This window comes from Sorex araneus, chromosome 2 (genome assembly GCF_027595985.1).
Source record: "Sorex araneus isolate mSorAra2 chromosome 2, mSorAra2.pri, whole genome shotgun sequence".
Taxonomy (NCBI): Eukaryota; Metazoa; Chordata; class Mammalia; order Eulipotyphla; family Soricidae; genus Sorex; species Sorex araneus.
In genome coordinates, this window is record NC_073303.1 from 233,411,754 (window position 1) to 233,432,982 (window position 21,229).

Here is a 21,229-nt window from a genome sequence, read left to right on the forward strand (position 1 = left end):
AGAGGTTCACCGCACCCAGCAGTGTGGCGACACCCCCCACCTCTTATCAACCAACATCCCAACTCCAGTGGCCTGGCACTGGGTGAGGGTTGAGGGACTCCAAAATGAGTGGGAGCAAGTGGTCTAGAGGCCCAGAATGGGGGTCCTACTGCCAACAGCAAGTCTCTGGAAGATTCTAAAAGCCTGGGCACCCCAACAGACCCTGTCCCCCCCACAACATTGGTTGCGCTTCATCCTCTGGAAAGGTGGCAGAGGTGGGGTGTGGGAGCCCAGGCCACCTTGCTAAGACTGGACACCCCCACCCCCAGAAGGCTTCCTGGCCTGCACCCAATGGGGGTGGCAGCTCCGAAAAGGGGAACCAGGCCGGGTCACGAGGCCCCGCGGGCCGGAAAGGGCGCAGCAGCAGGGACACTGGAGCGGGGCTGCTCTGGGGCTTCCTTTCCACTCTGCTGGCTTTGGGGGTGTCTTGCGCTGGAGCTGTGGTGGGGAGACCCTCCAGTGTCTGCAGGGAAGGAAGGTGAGCCCCAGGGGCGGGCCGCCCCCTGATCGCTGCCCGGTCCATTTCCTCCGGGGTCGGCCAGGCTCCTTATCGGGCGCGGCCAGGCGGCCAGGCCCTTATCTCCACCCGGCCGGCATCCTCCGGCGGTGCAGGGGGCCAGCTGGAGGAAACCGGGCCGCCGGGGGCGGGGAGAGGGCGGGCCTGGCCGGAGCCTCTCACTTTCCCTGAGGGACCCACGCTGTGGCCAGGGAGGGCTGCGGCCCTGGGGAGCCAGGCCAGAGGCGCAGAGGGAGCCGCTGAGCCAACGGGGCGGGCGGCTCACGGGCTGCAGAGTGGCTCGGTGACCCCTCAGCAGAGAAGCCATCAGTGTCTCAGGGCCTGACCAGAACCAGAACCTATTTCCTGGCACCCCAGGACAGAGCAGGCGACTCCTCAGGCATTGGGACCAGCACTGGGGTAAGGAGGCGCCCTCTTGTACTCATTCATTACCTCATTCATTCATTCATTCATTCACTGGGGGGCTGCGCCATATGGCAGGCCTGGCCAGTTACCCCTGCACCTGTCTAGGCTGCAAAGCGGGTGCTGATAGAAATGGGTGTGGGGTGCAGCCAGGGCCACAGAGAGAACGGGGGCATGATGCATGCAGCAGTGAGCCCTGGGCTGTCTTTGGGGACCCTGGGGTTAGCCACCGGGTCCAAGGGCTATCAGGGGGGCATTTTCAGTGGGTGTGGGGGTCAAGTTCAGGCAGGAGGAGCCTGGGGGTGGGGTCACTCCACTCCTGGCCCGATGGATCCATCACATGGTGCCTATGAGGGGTTTCAGGCTTGGGTCTCAGGGCCCCAGAGGCGGGTTGGGTTTTCCCAGGGTCCACTCTAGTCTGCTTCGCGCTCCCTCCCCCGGGGGGCTCTGGGGACACTTGGGAAACTGAACCCTCCAACCTTTGACCCACTCGCTCCCTCCCCCATTATGCAGTGTCCTGCAGCAGCTGGCATGTCTTAAGGGGTGGGGGCTGCCCCCCTCTCGTGTCTGTCACTTCCCGCCACCCCACCTGCTTTCACTCACTGAGATGTACTGCCGGCCCGGGCCCCCCAATCCCACTGGACGGTTGGTTGGTCTTCAGGGGGTGTTGCTACTGGTCTCCCCCTCCACCGGCTTCCTTCTCTTCACACAGGCGAGCGCCCCCTCGGGGTCCATGTGCCCACCCCGGCCCCTGGCAGAGGCGGGCCCCACTATGACCGAGAAGGCAGAGATGGGGTGTGCCCCCAGCCCAGCGCCTGCCCCATCCCCCCCACCAGCCTCACCTGGGCCCCCAAAGATGGATGAGGGGGGCTCCCCAGACTCCTCGCCCCCCAAGCTGCCCCCTGGTGTGCCCGTGATCAGCCTGGGCCACTCCAGGCCCCCCGGGGCAGCTGTGGCCAGTGCGGGGCTGAGTGGCCTTCGGCCCCCGCTGCTGCTGCCAGCCCCGCCCCCGCTGGCCCTGCATTACCACCCTCACCCCTTCCTCAACAGGTCAGTGGGGACCGGGGTGGGGGCCATCGGGGCCAGGGCGCTGTCCTGCGGGCATTAGTGACCCCCGCCCCCCTACAGCCTCTACATTGGGCAGGCAGGACCTTTTGGCATCTTCCCCAGCAGCCGGCTGAAAAGGGGACCGAGCCACTGCGAGCTGGACTTGTCGGAGGGTGAGTGTGTGGGGGGGGCCCTGCGGTGCACACAGACCCCCACACACGCATACCCAGGGCCTTCCCACTGCGCTTCCCCAAATGCACCCTGCGGTACCGCCTGGTGCCACCACCGGTGCCAAGAGCTCCAGAGCAGAGGCACGGCCAGACAGACAAGAGCCACCAGACACAGCCACCGCAGAGGGCCACAGGCCACAGCGGTACCCCCACAGCATGCGCGCGCTCAGAATCCTGCAGGGTCCCCAGCCCAGCACCCCAGGGAACACTCTCCCGGGAAGCTCAGCCTGGCAGGGGCCCCGCCACGAAAGCCAGTGCGGGGAGTCTGGAGGGCGGCGTCCAGGCGCTACCCCCGGCCCACCGTGGCGCTCCTGTCCACAGGGCACCAGCCCCAGAAGGTGGCACGGCGCGTGTTCACCAACAGCCGCGAGCGCTGGCGGCAGCAGAACGTGAACGGCGCCTTCGCTGAGCTGCGGAAGCTGCTGCCCACGCACCCGCCCGACCGGAAGCTGAGCAAGAACGAGGTGCTGCGCCTGGCCATGAAGTACATCGGCTTCCTGGTGCGCCTGCTGCGGGACCAGGCGGCCGCCCTGGCGGCCGGGCCCACCCCGCCCGTCCGCAAGCGGCCGCCGCCCCGGGGCCCCAACGACAGCGCGCGCCGCGGGCCGGGCCGCAGGGTCGAACCAGGGGTGCGCCCGCCGCCGCCGCCGCCGCCGCCGCCCTCAGCCAGCCCCGACGGTCACCTGGGAGCGATGGGCCGACCCATTAAGACAGAGCAAGGTGCCGTGAGCCCCGAGGTGCGGTGACGTCGGCGGGGACGCCTCTGAGACGCGGGGCGCTGGGGACTCAGCCCGGGGCCATCGAGAACGGGGCGCACGCTCCGCGCTGCACCTGCTTGGGAGCGAACATCCCCCATGGGAGCGGGACCCAGGAGGGCGGCGCAACGTGGGAAGGGGTCCCGGGGTCCGGAAGGGTGAGCGTCAGCCCAGGGACCCTCCCGCAGACCCTCTTTATTATAACGGTCATCGGACCCCAGTGGTACCGCCTTTTTTTCTGGGGGCAGGTCGAGAGCCGCTGGGGAGGGAGGGGAGAGAGCCGGGACGCCCCGACGGGGCGCACCCACCCAGAGGCGCTGGTCGGCCGCCCGACCGGTTGGGCAGTGGCGCGCTATGGAAGGCTCGGGCGCTCGTGCTTTTGTTTGTCTTTATTTCTTTATTTCACATACACATTAGCCATTCAATGGAGAAGCCGGAGAATCAGGCAGAGATGGTATAACAGAAGCGCAGTGACGGGGGCGGGGCGGGCGGGGCGGGGACAGACGGGCTGGCTGCCTACTTGCATTCCGCTAGGACACTGAAAACCCAGAAAACCAAACAGACAGTAAACTACCCTTGTTTCTTATGCATCTCAGTGCAGAGACGGGGCGGAGGGCGGAGGGGGCAGGCTGAAGGGGGAGCAAGGGAGGGACGCTAAGGGGAAGCACACCAAATCCATTAGTACTATATATAGAGATACTCGTATATACTGCGTTTCTTAGCCTAAGAAGAAACTTGTTTGACGGGACGGGCGGCCATTGGCGGTCCGCGATGCTGGTGCTGGTCGGGCGCACGGATCTCCCGGGAGGGGCCGAAAGCGGGGCTGGCCCAGGCTGGCTTGCGGGGGGGGGGAGGGGAGAAGCGGGGAGGGGGCGCCCCGTGGGAGGGATGGGGAGCAGAGGCGGGGCTGGGGTGCCCCTCGGGTCTCGATTGGGGGACGAAAGTTCTCGTGACTTTATTGCTCCTTTATTTTCTCTCGCGTGTGTGTGTGGTGGTCGTGGTGGGGGGGTCCGTTCAGCACGGTCGGGGTGGGGGCGGGGGTGGGAGGGGTGGGTCGTCTGAGCCACGGCCCCTCTGGGACCCAGAGCGCGGCGTCCGCTCCGCCAGCACGGGGGTGAGAACAAGGCACTAGGTCGGCCGGCCAGCGCGGGGGGCGGGGGTGTAAGGCAGTCGACCGGGCTGCTTGGGGGTGCGGGGGCTGTCCTGGGGCGTCCAGCCTCGCCGCCGCTCCCCGGAGAGGGGCCGGGGTGGGAGTAGGGGCGGGCGGAGGGGGCTGGGGGCCGCGGCCGGGGAGTCGGGGGTGGGGATCTACCAACTTGCCGAGCGCGCTCCTGATAATGCTGGTGAGGGTCAAGTTGGCGTCTGGCTCAAAGGAGGGCGCTCGGGGCGCGGGGGCGGGCGGGAGGGAAGGGGCGTTTGTTCGTTGGCGTCGACCTCTGCGGGGCAGGGCTAGGGACCCCCTCCCCCGCGGCGCCCCCCGGTGCCGGGACGGGGAGGGGTCTAGGTGGGGGGCGCGGAGCCCCGGGAGCCCCGCGGCCCGAGCCGCGCAGCCGTCGGGAGCCCACCGCTGTCCCTTTCCGTCCAACTCAGGGATGCGCATGTCGCTAACAAGTGCGGGGGGCCGAACTGAGTCCGAAACTGAGGCGCAGTCGTCGGGGCAGGGGGCAAGCGTACTGGATAATGTAAGAAGCACCAGGGGTTTAAAGTTTCATTACCTTAAAGATCATTTCTCTCGTCCTTGTCCTTTCTGATCTTGTGTTGGGGTGTTGTGTGTGTGTGTGTGTTGTTGGTTTGTAAAAGAACAAAACTTAACTGAATGTTTCCTTCGGCCCTTCCACCAAAACCGAGAACGAACGACGAAACGAACAAAAACAAAACATAAACAAACAGAAAAACCCCAGATCATCCTCGTCAACGCATGAAAGCGATTAAAAAAAAAGAAGAAACAAAAAAAGAAAACGAACAAAAATCAAAGGAAGAAAGAAAGCCCGAAAGCAAGGCAGGAAACCCCACTCAGCTGTTAGCCCGCGCGGGGCGGGGCAGGCCCAGTTCTTTTAGCGTCCCCAGAGCCGCGAGGACATGACAACAAAAATAGAATTTTCTTTCTTAACAATCTCTTAACATACAAAGATAGGAAAACTCTGATGCATTGCACTTGGTTCAATGAAAAAAAAAAAAGTTCATTTCCCCCGATATATTTGTGTGGGTTCCTTTCTCCGACCCCACATCTCCGGTCGCCCTAGCGGCCCCGCGCCTGCCCCACACAGCGACCCTCGGGAAAGGGGCGCCCCCGCCCGGCCCAGCTGGCCTGCAGCTGCCGACCTCGCCGGGGCGGGCGCCCGCAGACCCCGGCCTTTGCGGGGGGAGGGGCACCGCGCCCGCCGCCCCGATTGTCTGGGAGGGGAGGGGCGCGTGCGGCCAGGCCAGGGGGCCCCTTCTGTCCCCCTCTCAGCGCTGACCCTGTTTAGCCAACCAAACTGAAAAATCATTGCACTCTGACCGCGCGTCACGCCCGGCCCACCCGGCCCCCCCCCGCCCGAAGACCCCACGCCCACCTCCAGGCTCCCTGGTCCCCGCCACTCAGCCCACTGACCCCGTTCCCAGGCCGCACGCGGATGGGGCGGGGCTCCGGCGCCAGCCGCCCCCCGCCCCGGGCCCCGCGCTCCCGCCCTGCCCCGGCAGGGGGCGCCCTTCCCTCCTGCCGCCCACGCGCGCCCCGGCCCGGCCCACCCCGCGGTGCGAGGCCGGGGGGACACGGTCGGAGGCTCCTGACCTGTGCTTTGCGTTTTCATACAGTTAAGAGAGAGAAAGAGGCACACGGACTCGGAGGGGCCGGGCGGGCGGGCGAGGCGGGCGGAGGAGGGAGTAAGGCACAGAAAGACAAGCCAGGCGGCGGGGCGCGCTCCTGCTCCCCTCCCTCCCGGGGGCGCTGCTGGACGAGCCCCCCACCATCCCTGGGGGAGAGGGGTGCCGGGGGCGGGGCGCTGCTTCATATGGCGTGTGACGCGGTTGTTCCCCGCTGCCCACCGCCACGGCCCGAGGGCGCGGAGGGGCACGCGGCGAGGAACCAGGAGAAGGCCCCCCCCAGCCCCCCACCCGGGCGGGGCGCCTACCTAGCGCGGGCCGGCCGGGTCCTCCTCACCGGGCGCCAGCCCCTTCCAGCTCCATCTCGGCCCGGACCCGACCGGCCCGTCTGCGCCTGGGGCGGGGGCGGGGCGGGGCGGAGCACGGGGCCGGCATGCGGGGCGGGGTGGGGGACAGGGCGCCTCCCCGCGCACCTCCTGGAGGCCGGGGCGGGCGGGAAGCGGGAGCGTGAGCGATCCGACCCTTTCCGATGGGCTGGACGCGGGGGTCGGGGCCCCGGAACTGGGCCCGAGGCTCAGGTTGGGGGGGGGCGCGCAGAAGCCCCTCCATTCCGGGAGCACGAGGCCAGCTCCAGGGGCGGGGGGGTCCCGAGGGTGGGGCGGGGGGCTCGAGCCTCGGCAGAAGGCAGTAAGGAGGGAGGGAGGAGGGGCGGCCCTGGGAGCTACACCCCGTTATCTGTACAAGCTGCTCCTGCGAGTGGACAGTGGGGTTCCGCCGGGAGGGGTGCTGGTGGCAGGTGCGGGGCCGCTTCGGGGCGCGGCCCGGCGGGCGGCGGAGGAAGGGCTGAGTGGGGGCCAAGTCGGATTTTCGCTTTTCGGTGGGGCTGGGCTGGGCTGGGCTGGGCTTGGGGGATTTTTCCGTCTCAAAATTTCTTCTCCCCCTTTTGCGGAACCTCTTCTTTTCATTTCGTCGTTTCTTTTTGTCAGTCTTGTCAGAGGAACCAGGACTAAAAAAGAGATGGGAAGCAGCATTGAGACACTGGGGGGCAGGGCCCCACCGACACCCCCCTTCTGTGGGAATCCCGCCCCCCCCCATGCTCGAGTCCAGCTGGTATTGCCGTGGGCGCCATGCCCGGCGGGCGGGACCCTGTGGTTGGCACAGCGCGGGCACAGACCTAGGTCTGGCCACGTTTCCAATTGTTTGGTTTTTGTGTGGGTCCTGGGGGAGGGGGTGCCAGGCTGGTGCTTTTGTCCCCAGAGGGGCCTGGGGAGTGGGGGGGTGAGGGCGGGCCTGGCTTCTGCCGCGTTCCCTATCTGTCTGTCCGGATGAAGAGCAGAAATTCCCATCTGAGCATCGCAGCCAAGGTCTCAGGCTGGCGGGGTGGGCACAAGACTTGGGTCTCTCGCGGGCCTGGGCGCCGCTCAGGGGATACCAGATGCTCCTAGAAGTCACAGGGCTTCCTGGAGAAGCACTTTCCTCCACAGCCAGCAGGGGGCGCAGCCTCCCCACGGCTGGCCTCGGCCAGTGGGGCTGGCAGGAACCCTCGGACCAACAGGGGCTCACTTCCCCAAGGGGAGAGAAGAGCAGGGAGCTGCCCAGGCCGAGGTCTGGCTGTCTGACGGGCCTCACCTCGCTGAGGGCAACCGAGACAGGCAGCTGCGCACCTCAGACCTGAAGCAAATTGAGTGTGAAAGTTCCTATGGGGCCCGGGGCGGGGAGGGCGGCTGTCCAGGGTTCAACCTCCGGCATCCCATATGCCCCTTCTCCAAGCACCGCCGGGATTAATTCCTGAGCGCGGGGCAGGAGTAACCCTTGAGCATCACCAGGTCTGCTCCCTCCAAAAAAATTCCATTGGGGGTACAATTTGGGTCACACCAGCAGTGTTCAGAGCTCATCGGTTGGGGACAGTGTCGGGGGTACTCGAGTGCCAGGGATGGAACTGAGGGCTCTTGCCTACAGAGCTCCTTCCGCAGGGCCCTGAGCTCTGGTCCCCGGGAACATTTGTTTGTCCACTCCTGCACTGCTCACACCTGCCCTAAAGCAGCTGCGGGGGGGGGACAGGTTAGGAAGGGCCCAAATCATTTAGGCAGCAGAGGGGTGTGCCCTCCTCTGTGCCCCGATGGATGGTGGGGACAGGAGCACACTCTGCTGCTGTGTGTGGGGCTGCAGCATGGCATGGCAAAAGGCCAAGTGGAAGTTCTGGGGTTGTGGGCTGCATGAGGGGGACCCCAAGCCAGGTGGGCACTGGGAGAAGAGCCTGGCCTTGCTTAGGGCTTGAAAGAGCGGGAGCTCCCAGCCGGGGACAAGAGACCACAGTGCGGCTGGAGTGATAGCACAGCAGGTAGGGCATTTGCCTTGCATGCAACCGACCCCCCAGGTTCGATTCCCAGCATCCCACATGGTCCCCTGAGCACCGCCAAGGGTAACTCCTGAGTGCAGAGCCAGGATAGCCCCTGTGCATCACCAGGTGTGACCCAAAAAGAAAAAAAAGAGAGAGACCACAGTGACCCCAGGGGACTTCGGGCTGCAAGCGGCTCTTTCCCTGCCTGGGACCCAGGGGACAAGCTGCGGCCAGGAAAGGAGACGGCCCCCCGAGGTGGGGAGAAAGGGAACCCCCACTGCCCCAGCCCTGTGCCTCCCTTCGGTTCTGGGATGAGGGAGGACTGGGGGGTCTGGCCAAGGGGCTGGCTCTGCTCCCCCCTCCCTGCTTCCTGTGCCAGCCCCAAACTGATTAAAACTAAGTAAAGAGCTTTGCCCAGGGAATGACAAAATCGCTAAAATTCTCTTTTCTTCCCTCAATCTATTGTTCTCTCTCCATCTGGTGCTCCTGAGATCAGCTAAGTCACCGGTTACTGTGGAAACACCCGCCCCCCCACCGCGGGACCCCCAGCGCCCTGCAGCCTGAGGCCCCCACACTGGGCCTGTTCGGCTCCGGTCCACTGCCGCACACCTGCCTGCCGGGGGACTGGGGGGCCGAGCAGAAACCAGGGGGAGCAAGAGCTCTTTCCGGAACTGCTTCAGACTCCAACAGGGGGCCCCCACATCCACGCCAAGGGGGCAGAGAAAGTGAGGTGGGAAGCTAGAGCAGAAATGGGGTGCACAGGGGGCCGCTGGTTTGTGGCAACATCAGTCCCCCAGAGCAAGGGAGGGGGTGCACCCAGGCAGGCCAAGCTTTGGGGCGAGCGGGTGGGGCCTGCGGGTGGAGCCCAGGGCCCAGAGGGGAGGCTGCCCGCTGCCCTTCCCTGGCACCCCTCCCGCCTGCTGCCAGCAGGGCTCTCTCGGCCTCCCTGGCACCGGCCAAGGAGGCTGGCTCCAGCCCCTGCTCGGAGCCATTGTTTTTTTTCTCAACACCCCCAAGTTCAAGTTCATCTGGGTGTTACATCATGTCTGGTTGCTCCTGGAAACCAGACGGGGCAGACGTGACTCTGGGGGAAGGGAAGGGGCGGGGGCAGGAGGGGCTGCGGCCTCGTCCCTCCCTCCCTCGCCACCAGGGAGCTCTGAAGTTGGAAGTTGGACCAAGTTCGGCTTTTTTGCTTCCTTTTCTTTTTCTTTTTTTTTTGGAGGGAGTTTGGAAAGGAAAAGGGGAAAAAAAAAAGCCCTACCAAACCTCAAACCACACACAAAACTTCCACCCACCAACTTTCTCTGGCCCCAGCTTGGCTCCGGGCCCCAGGCAGGGACTGGAGGAAGCCGCTCTCGATTCGCTGTCTGTCCTGCTCCCGGTCATCTGTCCTCCTGACCCCCAGCCCTAGAGGACAGCATGAGGCGAGCCCAGCCCTCGTCCGTGCCCATGCATGTCCGTGTATGTGCAGGCGTGTATGCATATGGGGTACATGTGCCTACGTGGGTATGCGTGCACGGGGGCCATGCATGTGCACACACAGTCCAGATGAGAGTCCAGCACGAGGGTGGGGTGGGGCCATCTCAGAGGAGCAGGGAGGGTGCGGGGCGGGGGCGGGGTCTCAGCAGCCTCCCTGTCCCCAGCCAGGCCTGGGCCTCAGGGCGTGTGTGCACGGCCTCTACCTCGCCATGCCCACCCAAACCGTGAAGAGGGCTGGGGGTGCCAGGAGAGCTGGAGGGGGGAGGGACACGCAGGCCTAGTTCTCCGAGGGGCCCGGGGCTCCCGGGCTCTGGCTCCTTGGCCGCCTTCCCCAGGGCCTGACAGTCAGCGCTAATTATCCAATTAGCTCATTAGCCAGAGCCTGAGGGCGGCCTGGGCGGGCCTGCAGGGGCCCTGGTACTCCCGCTAGTGGGGGAGCCTACCTGTGGGGCCTGTTGGGGGCCCCCCGCCGCTCCCTACCTGTGACTGTTGCGGGATGTTCAGAAAGTTGCCGTCCCTGGGTCCGATGCTGACAAACCGGTTGGCAGGGGTGGCGCCTGTCGCTGTGAATGCTGCGGGGAGCGAGCAGGAGAGAGGGGGAGTCCGTGAGGCCAGGCCCGGGGGGCCCCCCCGCCCAGCGGGGCTGTTGGGAGAAAGCGGCTTCTGTGGCTTCTGAGCCACCCGAGGGGAGGCTCAAGGGGCCCTCAGCCCTCAGGGGCAGGCCCGGGGCTTCAGCGCCAGGGGACAGGACAGGAGGGAGCTCAGGAGGGGGGACACTCGGCCCCCGGCCCCCCCACCCACAGCCTGAGGCAGGTGACCTCTTCCCGGGCAGGTGGTGAGGGGATCTTCGGGCTAGGCGGGCGGACAGCCAGGCCTCCTCCAAAGGCTCACCCAGGCCCCAGCATCGGACCTGGGCCCAGGGAGGGGGGCTGAGGCTTGGGGCACCCGAGGATGGCCGTCCCGTCGCTGGGGTATGGCGAGCGAGCCCACCTCCCCCCCCCCCCCCCCCCCGCTCCACTAGGCTGTCTGGCCAGAGCCCAATGGGGACGAGCAGTCGGAGGGCAGGGGGCACCAGCGGGGGGCCGTGAGTGACCCCGACCCCCGCTCTCCATAGATGCAGATGGCCCCTCGGGGACACCATGCCCGGCAGATCCTGTCCAGAGCCCCCCACCCCTCCCTCACCATGACCGTGGCTCAGATGGTGGATGTGGGGGGGATGGCATGAAGGGGGTGGAGGGAAGAACTCAAACGGGAGAAAGCAGGGGGGGCACAGCGTGAGACGGGGAGGAAAGGGGGGCCTGTGCCTGAGCCCCTGAACGCCCCAGTGCTGCCCCCACCCACACCTGCAGTCAGCATCCCCCCCTCCCCGCCCCTGGCCCCACGTCGGGTCTACCTGGGACCTGCAACTCACACTTTCTCTTCCTCTAGACAAAAGGTGTCATTGGTTTGGGGACAGAAAGGGAGAGAGAGGGAGGGAGGGAGAGAAAGAAGGAGGGAGGGAGAAAGAAGGGGAGACACGGAAAGAGAAAAGCAGAGAAGGAGGCAGAGGGAGAGGGAAGGAGAGGGAGCCAAGGCCCAGAGTCCCCCCCACCCCAGTTCTGGGGTTCTGGAATGTCCAACCTGGGAAATGGGGTGCAGGGAGTGGGGGGGTGGGGAAAAGAGAAAGGAGAAATCAAACATGAGACTGAGGGGGGTCACCTCTAGAGGCCCGGAGGGCCCCAGAATGGGTTTGGGGGGGAGTGGGGCAAAAAGGGGGTGAGGGCGGCGTTGCCACTTGGTCACATTTAAATTTTTTTAGGGGGAGGGGGAGGGCACAACGAAACAACAAAAAAAGAAAAACAAAAACAAAAAAAAAGAAAAAAGTAAAAAAAAATAATAAAAAACCAAAAAACAGCAATCAGGCATGAAGATGGCATGGTGGGGCCTCCCCACCCCCCCGCTCCGGCCAGCACCCCTGCCTGCGTGCCCCCCACGCTCCCCCTCCCGCCCCCCCGGAGGGGCCTGGGCCGGGGGCCCTGGCTGGGAGCAGCGGGCGGGCAGGGGCTGTGGGTGCTGGCGGGTGCGGCCGAGGCCCGCGTGGGCCGGGGGGGCTGCTGTGTGCCACGGGCCGGTGCCCGGCGGCCGGGGCGGTGGGCGGTGGGCGGTGCGCTCTCGCTCGGTTTCATCGTCCACTTACAAGGTGATGGAGGAGTCACGGCGACACCGTCTGGGGCAGAGCTGGTGGATTTGGAATCAGGCATAGGAAGGGGCACTGGTCTGGCCACTGGCGGCGGCGGCGGTAGCAAAAATGACCCCGGGACTTTGCCCTGGCCGCTACCGCTGGGCTGCGAACAACATAAATAGACGCGTGAAGCACATCGCACACAGACACGCGCGCCCTGGGCCGCTCCGCTCGGCCGCGCTCAGCCGGGGCCTCTGCGTGGTGTCTCGGCTGTCGGGTGTCACTCTTGTGTGTGTGTGTGTGGGGGGGGTCCTCTTGTGGCACGGGGAGAGGGAGGAGGGGTGTCTGGCGGGCGCATTACTGCTTTAGGTCCCCCGGCCCGCAGCCTGGCCTCGAGTGGGCCAAGCACCCACAGCTCCCGCGTTCCCGAAGACCACCGTGCCCGGCCAGAGGGAGGCTCTGGCTCGCCCCGTGTCCCCCGCCGTGGTGGGCCCCTGGCACAGTGGGAGACTGAGGGAAGGACCCCAGGCATCCGGCCCTGCGCCCTGGGCCCACCAGCCTGCCCTGAGGGGGAGGCCCGGGACTCGCCACTCCGGAGTCCCTCGCCGCCAGCCCCATTCTCTCCGTGCTTCCCTGTCCGACGTGGCCGCCGCCACCAGGCTTGTCCTTCCAGCCCTCTTGTGCCTCGGGGTGGCCTTGGGTGCAGGGAGGCCTCCAGGCTGGCACCTCCATCTCTGGGCAGAGCCAGGCAGGCTTCTTCCTCCTCACTGGGCTGCCCTCCTGGCCCCCAGCCTCCTGGTGCCTCGCCAGGTCCAGCCCCGGAACCCTTCTCCTCTCCAGGGGGCTTCTGCGACATGCACTCAAATGGAGGCTGGGGGACTTCTGTGGGGGTGCGGCCCCCTCCCCACGGCTGCCCGAGGCATTACAGTCAGAGGTTCCGTCGAGGACACGGGCTATGGGGTGTGCAGCTGATGCTCAAATTTGGACTGTATGTGTTCCGGGGCCCCCGAGGACTCTTTCAGCAACTTGTCCCCCCCATTCCCCCAGCTCATCCCCCCGTGACCCCATGGCCTCCACTGCCTCTGTCCCCCGTGACGGGGCTGGGCGTCTCCCCGCCATCTGCTGTAAGCCCCCAGAAAACTGCCCAGGCTCTGGCCAACCTCCCTCCCTCCCGCATGTCCCTTCCCCCCCATCCAGGGTGCACGCCGGTGCCTTGAGGGCCACTGGCATGGCCCGCCTGGACGAGAACCATCAGCTGCATGTCCAGAGCCCAGTGGCCCAGCAGCCAGTCCCGCTGCCCGCCTTGCGCAGGCACCCCCGCCTGGCCCAAAGAGGCAGTGGTGTGTGTGTGGGCTGGAGCTTTGGGGGGGTTCTCAGCCTCCCTGAGGCCCCCCCAAGACGGCGAATCCCCCCAGGAGGCAAGCCCTGCACCCCCTCTGCCCCGGGATTCTCAAGGCTGCTTCTTGAAGCGCTTCCCCGGCAGGGTCCGAGGGGCCGCCAGCTCCAGGGCTGAGTTAGCACCTCGCTGGCCATGGGTGACGACGGCCCCACAGAGGCCGAGCGTGACTCTCAGGGCAGCCCAGAGTCTGGCACGCAGCAAGAGTGTTTCCGGGTGGTCCGGCCTTTGCCACTGGGCACAGGTCTTCTGAGTCAGGGCCTTGGCTGGAGCTGAGGAAGCCTCGGGGGCGCCTGCCTGTCAGGTGCGTATACACTCTTGGTCTCCGAATTCGGAAGGACGCGAGGACGGAACCCTCGGCTCTGGGAGGTGCTTCTCAAAGTGGACCCCCAGCCCACAGGCGTGAAGGGGTTTCTCTGGACGTTGGGGGTGCCCCACGGCTCTGAGGCTGGAGGGGGCAGCTCTTGGTTGTCTTCTTTCGGGAGCTGTTGGAGGCTGTGGGCAGCCTGAGTCCTGTCAGCATCCAGTGCAGTGGGGCCGACCCACATCCTGATCGTGGGCCAGCGGAGCTCTCGCAGGGCCCCTCGGGGGGTCGTGCTGGGGTTCAGACTCCCGCTGCCTCTGCTGGTCCACACCCAGGGCGCCAGACTTGTGGGCCCGGTCACACCTCTGTGGACAGCTTTGCAGTGGCTGCGTCCCAGCCACGCTGCCAGTCGGCGATGCCTGGGCAGACGCGGGCAAGGCTCTAAGGAACCTTCCCTGGGCAGGGCCGGGTGCCTGGATGGCACCTCTGGCCGCACCCCTGGGCGGGCAGGGGAAGCGGGGGAGTCTCCTGGTAGGAGCTGCCTGAGGCCGGAGCCCAGCCCAGCCCCTCTGCTCAGGACGCTGCCCCCACAGACACGGAGCCACAGAGACTGGAGGTGCTGAAAGCCCCCTCACCCCAGCGCACAGGACAGGCCCCAGAGCTGAGAGGGAACCCCCAGACTCCGGGAGTGCCCAGTGACGGGGGGGGCGTTTGGCCTGACACAGAGGCTGCCCAACTCACTAGGCCTCCTGCCCCCTGTCCAGACATCCAGACCGACACTGTGTATCCAGGGAACCTACCTGTAGCCTCGACATAAAGTGCCCGCCCCCCACTGTACCCAGGGCCACAGCACCCCCAGGGGCCGTACTGCCCACATGGGCCACGGAGGTCGGGCCAGACCAGGGAGGAGCAGACACAGGCAGGACACGGGGCCCGGCGAATGGGACGCAGACCCCAAGGCCCAGAGGACATGGCGCTGGGCACGGCCAGTCCTAGGCTGCTCCGCCCCGGGCGGGCTCATGAACGTGGGACAGACAGACGGACAGATGGACAGACGGACAGCACGACTCTTGGGCCCCGGCACTCACCTGTCCAGCGGCTTGGCCCGAGCCGTCCGAGCACACGAACTGCACAAACTCCTTGAGCGAGTCCTGCCCGTGGTGGTGGTGGTAGCGGATGGTCGGGTGCGCGAAGTACGGGCTCGACTGCTGGATGATGGATGTGGAGGGGAAGTGCAGGGCAGAGGCTGTGGCCCGGGGGCTCCCTGCAGGCGCGGGCCGGGGAGAGAGGCGTCAGGGCCCGCCCGGGAGAGAGGGAGAAGGGGTGCGGGCAGGTGGGGATGGGCGGCCCTGTGCTCTGGAGCCCAAAGTTTCAGACATCAGGGCCAGAGAGAGTCTGGAGCTAAAGGCACTGGCCTAGGGCTGAAGTGATAGCACAGTGGGTAGGGCATTTGCCTTGCACACTGCCGACCCGGGTTTGATTCCCAGCATCCCATCTGGTCCCCAAGCACCACCAGGAGTAATTCCTGAGTGCAGAGCCAGGAGGAACCCCTGAGCATCACTGGGTATGACCCAAAAAGCAAAAAAAATTAAGATAAATAAATAAAGGCACTGGTCTTGCCCCCGCCAGCCCGGGTTTGTTTTCATTATTATTATTATTATTTTAGAGCCACACCCGTGGTGCTCAGTCCTTACTCCTGGCTCTTCATTCAGGGTTCATTCCTAGCGAGCTCAAGGGACCTTATGAGGTACAGGCCAGCTGCATATAGGCAAGAGCCTTGCTATACTACGGCGCTGACTCCCTCCCCGGCACCCCATAGGGCACCTTTGGCCCCGCCAAAAGTCAATCCTGAGTGCAGAGCCAGGAATAGCCCCTGAGTACCACTGGGTGCCGCACCTACCCCCAAAAAAAACCCAAAAAAACAAAAACACAACCTCGCAACTCAAAAGCAAGGTGAGTGCATCTGGGTAGGATGTGTCCTGAGGCATGTCCACAGAGAGGCCATGTACAGGCCCCAGTGACCAGGGACGTGGTTCCCCCACCCTCTGCTCCCACTGTGTCCACGCGGGCTCACAGGGAGACCGAGAACAGCACCCTCCCCCGCTGGGTGTGTGACAGGGCCCCCCTCTGCTCGGATCTCCCACGGCTGGGGTAGGCCATGGCCCCTCAACCCCACTGTGCCTGAGGTGTGTGCCCAGCCCTTCATGCCAGCGGGTGGCACGGCCTGCTGCCTAGGCCCCATCTCCGTGGTGAGAGCAGCAGCACCCCTGCACGCCGCCTCCAGCAACCCCCCCCCCGCCCCACCCGTCTGTTTCCAATCAGGCGTTGGCAGCTCCTGCGCTCCTTTCAAGAGGGGCTGAGGAAACTTGGCTTCTCTCTGGAGTTCATGAAAGTGGGGCGGGGGGGGGGGGCGCCCAGCCCCCACCCCTTGCAGCCGCCACACCCTGACTGCGCTGGCTGCCCTGGGCTCCCAGCCAGGAAGCCCCAAGGAGAGGAGGGGAAAGGGAGGAGGCGGCGGAGAGGGAGGCGTGAGGGGCCTGGAGACAGGGTGGACACGGGGGAGCGAGCGGAGGGTACTGAGGGGCAGCCGAGTGGGGCTGTGGCGGTGTCAGCACCCAGGTACCCTGGGCTGAACAGGGCAGTGGCACCTGCCGCTAGGGGCTGGCTCTTGGCTGGCCCCTTGTCCTGGGCCCGTTGCTTCCAGAACCCGTCAAGCAGCCAGAAAAGAGAAGGGGCACCTCCAGGGGCTCCTTCGCGTCACCCACCGGGTGTCCCGGGAGGGGAGAAAAGCCAGCAGCTGCATGCTCAGTCCAAGCCAGGGGCAGCGCCTCTGTGCCTGCGGGGGCTCGTGCACGCGGTGCACGCGATGCACGCGTGTGCAGGGCCCTGTGCCTGCGTGTGCACTCCCGGCCACGTGTGCGTGTGCTCCCGGGCGCGTGTGTGTTCCTGCATGTGTCCACGTATCAGCGTGCATGCGTGGGGCTGAGGAGCCGCCCTGCCCCCCGCGGTCTCACCTGGTCTGACTCCAGCCAGCACAGGCAGCGGGTGGTGCGTGAAAGCCATGCGCGGGGAGCCGCCCTGGGAGGACAGCGCGCTGCAGAAGTCCAGCTTTCCTGACTTCTTTAGAGAAGCCGGGCCTGGGGGGAGGAAGCAGCAACACAGGCGGGTTGAGCGGCCGCGGGCAGGAGGGCGGGAAGCAGCACCTTGTTCCTTCAGGCCACGCAGGCATCCACAGGGGACACCCCCCCACCCCCTCCGGCTTCTGACCAGCAGGTGGTGAGCAGGGACAGGGCTCGGAGGACCAGCCGGGGGTCCAGACCCTGAGATCACAAGGGGCCAGCCCTAGAGGCCGAGCTTGGCGGGGCAGAGCCCCCATCTCTGAGCAGGGCACAGGCTAGGCAGGGGGGTCAGCTGTCGGGGGCAGCGCTGAGGGACAGGCAGGCTGTCGGGAGAGGCGTGGAGGGGAGGGCGCTCCGCAGCTTGCGGAGGTGTTATCTGGCGCAGCTGTGCGCCACCTGAGAGCTGGCAGGGGGGCACCAGCTGTGCACAGCTGTCCCTGCAGCCGCACAGCGCCTCCCCAGCTGTTCGCTGTCCTGCAGCTGGGCTGCCTAATTGGCGATTTGTCGATCTGTCGCAGCCAGGGTGGGGTGGGGAGGGAGAGGGGGGCTGATGCAGGGAGCTGGGGGTGTGCAGCAGTGGTGCGGGAGCAGACAGCCAGGAAAGAGCGCGGCAGCAAGGAGGGAGAGGAGGGCAGAGTCGTGGGTGCGTGCAGCATGGCGGGGTCTCTGCCCACTCCGCACATGCTCCCTGCACCTGGGGCTGTACCCGCCAGCCCACTTCCCTTGACCTTCCTTCCAGGTGGAGGCCCCATTGGGTCCCACGCCCCAGTCTGAGGGGTGGGGACAGGCTGCGCAAACAAATGCACACACACAGACACACACACACACACACACACACATGAAGGCATGCACGTACATGTAGACACATGCATGCAGGCGCACAGCACATACACACAAATGTAGACACATACAGGCACTCACGCACACACACAGGCACATACATGCACACACCAGGCACGCACATGCACGCACATAGGCACGCACACATACACACTCAGGAACACGCACGCACACGTGAATGTAGACACATGCAGGTACACACACAGGCACACATGTACTCAGCCACGCACACATGCACACACATACAGGCATGCACACGACACAGATACACACAGGCAAGCACACGCGCACAGGCACGCACAGGTATGCACACATACATGCACACAGGCATGCACACAACACAGCACACACACTCAGGCATACACACGCACACTCAGGCACGCACACACATGCACACACACCCAGGCATGCACACGCGCGCACACAGGGTATTTCCCACGCAGCGTCTCCAGTCACCCTCCCACTCACAGCTGCTGGAGGTGGAAGGTCCCTGGGAATGGGGTGCCAGTAGGGGTGGGGGGCTCTCCTGCACCTGTGGAGAGCACTGCCCAGCTCTGACTACTAGGACCACCTCAGGAAGTATGTCCTGGGGGTCTGGAGGGGTCACGCAGTGCCAGCATGCAGGGTGGCTGCAGATGTGTCTGAATGGGGCACACTGGGCTGGGCTCGAACCCCTCCACAGGAGTTGCCCCCATGCAGAGGACAGAAGTGGGGCGCTGGGGTCCCCACACACCCCCTGAGGGCTCTGTGCCATTCGAGGACCCTCCTTTGGGGGCTGCTCCCAGTGTGGTCCGGTAGGGCTCGGCAGCGGGCGCCCTACCTGCATCCACGTCGTTGGGCCACCCGCTGGACTGGCTACTGCCCGCCGCGGGGGAGCGGCCCGTCCCGGGGTAGAAGACGTCGTCCACGGGGCTCTCCATCTCGCTGTCATCGATGGACTTAGGGCGCTTGGTGGTGCTGGGCAGGGGCAGGGTGGTCAGGGCGCACCAGTGTCTACTCAGAACCGGGTCCCAGGGGCCGCATTCTGTCTGTGCCCCTCAGCTCTGCCTCCTCCCCTGGAGCCCTCCCCGGCCACCCCCCGACTCTGCGACTCTGCTCAGGGCTCCAGAGCTGGTGCAGCCCCTGTCTGAAAGGCCGTCAGGTGGCAGCGCCCAGCAAGAGCCCAGCTCTGACGCCCGGTGAGACTGGATCGGGCGGGACGGGCACCCCAGTAACTGAGCGGTCGGCTGGGCCTCCCCACACAGCCGACACCGGGAGGACACGCAGGCCAGCGGCTCCTGCTTCCTGTGGACATGCTGTCCCCCAGCCCTGTGGGTATTCCCCCTGGCCTGTTCCCACTCAGCTGGCCCCCTGATGGGCGGATGGACCCCTGGGGCACAGTGATGCCAGCTGCTGGGGGTGAGAGTAGGGGAGGCGGGAGGCCGGAAGCAGGGCTCACCTGGTGGAGGGGGGGGAGGTGATGGAGCGCCGGCCCAGGGTCACCTGGTTGATGTTGTAGTAGCTGGGGCTCTCCAGGTCTGCCAGGGAGAAGTTGGGCCCTGAGGCCGTGGCCACAGGAGCTGGGCAGAAGGAAGCAAGAGGCGGCCAGGTGAGGCTTGGAAGATGGGGCAGCCCGTGGGAAGGCTAGGGACGGCTCCCCGGAGGCAGGTGCATGGCCAGGAGACTCACTGGGGCCACCGCCCCCCCCAGCTCGAGGTCCCATATGGCGGAGCGGCCACCCCCCTCCCCTCCCCGGGGTTCTCACTTACTCTGTGACACTCTCACCAGCTCGGTCACATTCCAGACCCCCGAAGTCACAAAACAGTCCTGGAAACTCAAGTGCCCTGAAGAGGGAAGGGGCGGGTGAGGGGTGGGGTGAGCAAGGGGGGGTGCCAGGTGACACACCTGGGGGTTGGGGGTGCCACGCGGTATACGGGGACACTGACCGTTGGGCAGTGGTTTGATGTCCGCATCTCCTTGCTGGTTGGAACTATCTGATTGTCCGGATTCTGCAGGAGACAGAGGGGGGGCACGGTCAGGACCCCAGCGTCCGGGCACCCTGCCACGGAGTCCCCCTGCAGCAGGGGAAACAGGTGGGAGGGCCCCAAGGCCTTCTGGGGAGTGTCTTGGGCATGGCAGGGTACGAGGCCACAGCCCAGGGCCTCCCTGGGTGCTGCCGCTGCCCAGCTGTGACCAATATAACTGTCTCCACGTGAGCCCCGAGGAGCCCTGGGGAGCAAGTCCCCTGGGAGAAGTGTGGGGGAGTCCAGTGAGGGGCAGTCCAAGAGCCAGTGGTATCTGGACGACACCGGGGGCCCCTCCCAGCTGCCCCCACCTCACCTTTATGCTTATGGCACTGCCTGGCAACCCGGGCCGGGGGTGCCCGCGCCCACTCTGTGCCAGCCTGTCTGGGCTCTCTTGGGCCCCGGTGCCACAGCTGCTCGGAGGAGCCAGACAAGGGCCCATTGTGCGCGGAGCTCCAAGGGCCGGGGGTGGGGGCAGGGGGCTTGTGCGACAATTATTCGCCAGAGCTTGGGAAAGCCCCCCGCCCCCAGCTCCGGGTCCTCCAAGCTTTGTGTGCGCGGGGGTACCACAACGACCTCCCAAATGCCTGCCCGGGCACGACAGCTGGTGCAAGGGTGGCGGGTGGGTGGCTGGAGTGGGGGGCCAGGATGAAGGCAGCCCGAAGAGCATGGGGTTCCTGGAAGGGGGGGTCAGCTCGGGAAAGCCTGACCCTGGCGGGGTGGGGCCTTCTCTCAACTCCCTCCCGCCCCCCCACCCCCACCCCGGGGCTTGCTCAGCCCCACGGCCTTGCGTGCGCGGAGCTGGAGGAGAAGCCGAGGCAGCCCTGGCAACTGGGCGGGGGGCAGCACCCGGCCCCACCTGCCCCGTTTGGGTCTGTTCCCGGGAACGGTCATGAGCCTGCGGCAGACCCGGAGCAGGCCTGGGCAGTCAGTGCCAGGGGCCCCTCAGTGGCCAGACAGTGACTCGGGCTCTCACCTCTGCCTGATGCCAGCTCCCTGGGTCTGGGGTGAGGGGCTGGGGCGGCAGCGCCCCTCCCCCACTCCCAGGCTCCTCGCGGGGTCCCAGCAGTGGGCACGGCCAGGTGGAGCCGGTGGCACGCAGGCGCACGCCCGGCCCAGGGCCAGCGAGAGGAGGCAGACGACAAAGAGATGGAGGTGGGCCAGCGCCCGCCCGCGCCGAGATAAATGGGGCTGCAGGGGCTCGCGACAGGCAGGAAGGCCTTCCCAAGCAGCGCTGGGCTGGGGGGCAGGTGGGGTACCGGCGGCCATCTTAGCCCGCAGCCATCTTAGAGGCACCCGGAACCACCGCCCAGATGGACAAGACGGGGGGCACCGCCACCCCTGTGCACCCCGGAACCCCGCTCCACAGCCCCCTTCATCGTCCCGGGGAGTCGCCTGCCCCATGGGAGTGACCGCCGGCCAAGGGCCACAGGGAAGCAGGTGCTGTCCTCACCGAGGGCCAAGCCCCAAGGGACACAGGCAGTGCCAGGCCCCGGTCAGGATGGGGGTAGACAGAGAAGGAGGCTGCCTCACCGCGGCCACCGCATCCTCTCGCCCGCCTGGGGCTTATCAGAGGCACCAGCTGAACAAACACTCGGCGACCCCTTCGGGGAGCGAGCCCTGCTCACCCCTTTATCTCCCCTTCACAGGCACTGCCGCCCCTGCCAGCAGCCCCCTGCAGCCGCGCCCCGGTCCCTGCACCCGGCCCCACTGGACGAAGCTTCCACCCGGAGCCCCCCGGGGTCTACGCTCCTTGGCGACAATGAGCCAGCTGGTGGCCGGGCTGGCGGA

The 21,229-nt window shown here is 66.2% G+C and overlaps 2 protein-coding genes across 7 annotated transcripts in view; one reads left to right on the forward strand and one right to left on the reverse strand.

The window, feature by feature from the left end:
• The first annotated feature begins 423 nt into the window (after positions 1-423).
• LYL1 (LYL1 basic helix-loop-helix family member) lies at positions 424-4,949 on the forward strand. Of its 2 annotated transcripts, none has more exons than XM_055129158.1 (4): positions 424-955; positions 1,671-2,008; positions 2,087-2,178; positions 2,557-4,949. In XM_055129158.1, the coding sequence occupies exons 2-4, from the start codon at positions 1,692-1,694 to the stop codon at positions 2,979-2,981; spliced, it is 834 nt and encodes a 277-aa protein (XP_054985133.1). In that variant the 5' UTR covers positions 424-955; positions 1,671-1,691; the 3' UTR covers positions 2,982-4,949. The 2 variants fall into 2 exon arrangements, with proteins under 2 accessions (XP_054985133.1, XP_054985134.1); XM_055129159.1 differs by having other exon boundaries at positions 446-517.
• The window catches only part of NFIX (nuclear factor I X), a 69,611-nt gene continuing 51,743 nt past the window's right edge, over positions 3,362-21,229 (reverse strand). For 2 of the 5 annotated variants that reach the window (XM_055129151.1, XM_055129153.1), the window contains exons 3-11: positions 19,361-19,423; positions 19,184-19,258; positions 18,874-18,994; positions 18,256-18,392; positions 16,491-16,613; positions 14,565-14,740; positions 11,792-11,939; positions 10,096-10,187; positions 3,362-6,801 (exon numbers count right to left, since the gene is read on the reverse strand). In XM_055129151.1, the coding sequence (XP_054985126.1) occupies positions 6,787-6,801; positions 10,096-10,187; positions 11,792-11,939; positions 14,565-14,740; positions 16,491-16,613; positions 18,256-18,392; positions 18,874-18,994; positions 19,184-19,258; positions 19,361-19,423 (950 nt within the window). In that variant the 3' untranslated portion in view covers positions 3,362-6,786. The remainder of the gene's footprint in view (positions 6,802-10,095; positions 10,188-11,791; positions 11,940-14,564; positions 14,741-16,490; positions 16,614-18,255; positions 18,393-18,873; positions 18,995-19,183; positions 19,259-19,360; positions 19,424-21,229) is intronic. The other 3 variants (XM_055129154.1, XM_055129155.1, XM_055129156.1) reach the window with 3 other exon arrangements.

Coding starts and splice junctions, on each gene's coding strand:
- LYL1 (XM_055129158.1), top strand. CDS start 1,692: ATGTGCCCACCCCGGCCCCTGGCAGAGGCGGGCCCCACTATGACCGAG. Junction 2,009..2,086: donor CCTCACCCCTTCCTCAACAG/GTCAGTGGGGAC, acceptor GCCCCCCTACAG/CCTCTACATTGGGCAGGCAG. Junction 2,179..2,556: donor CGAGCTGGACTTGTCGGAGG/GTGAGTGTGTGG, acceptor TCCTGTCCACAG/GGCACCAGCCCCAGAAGGTG.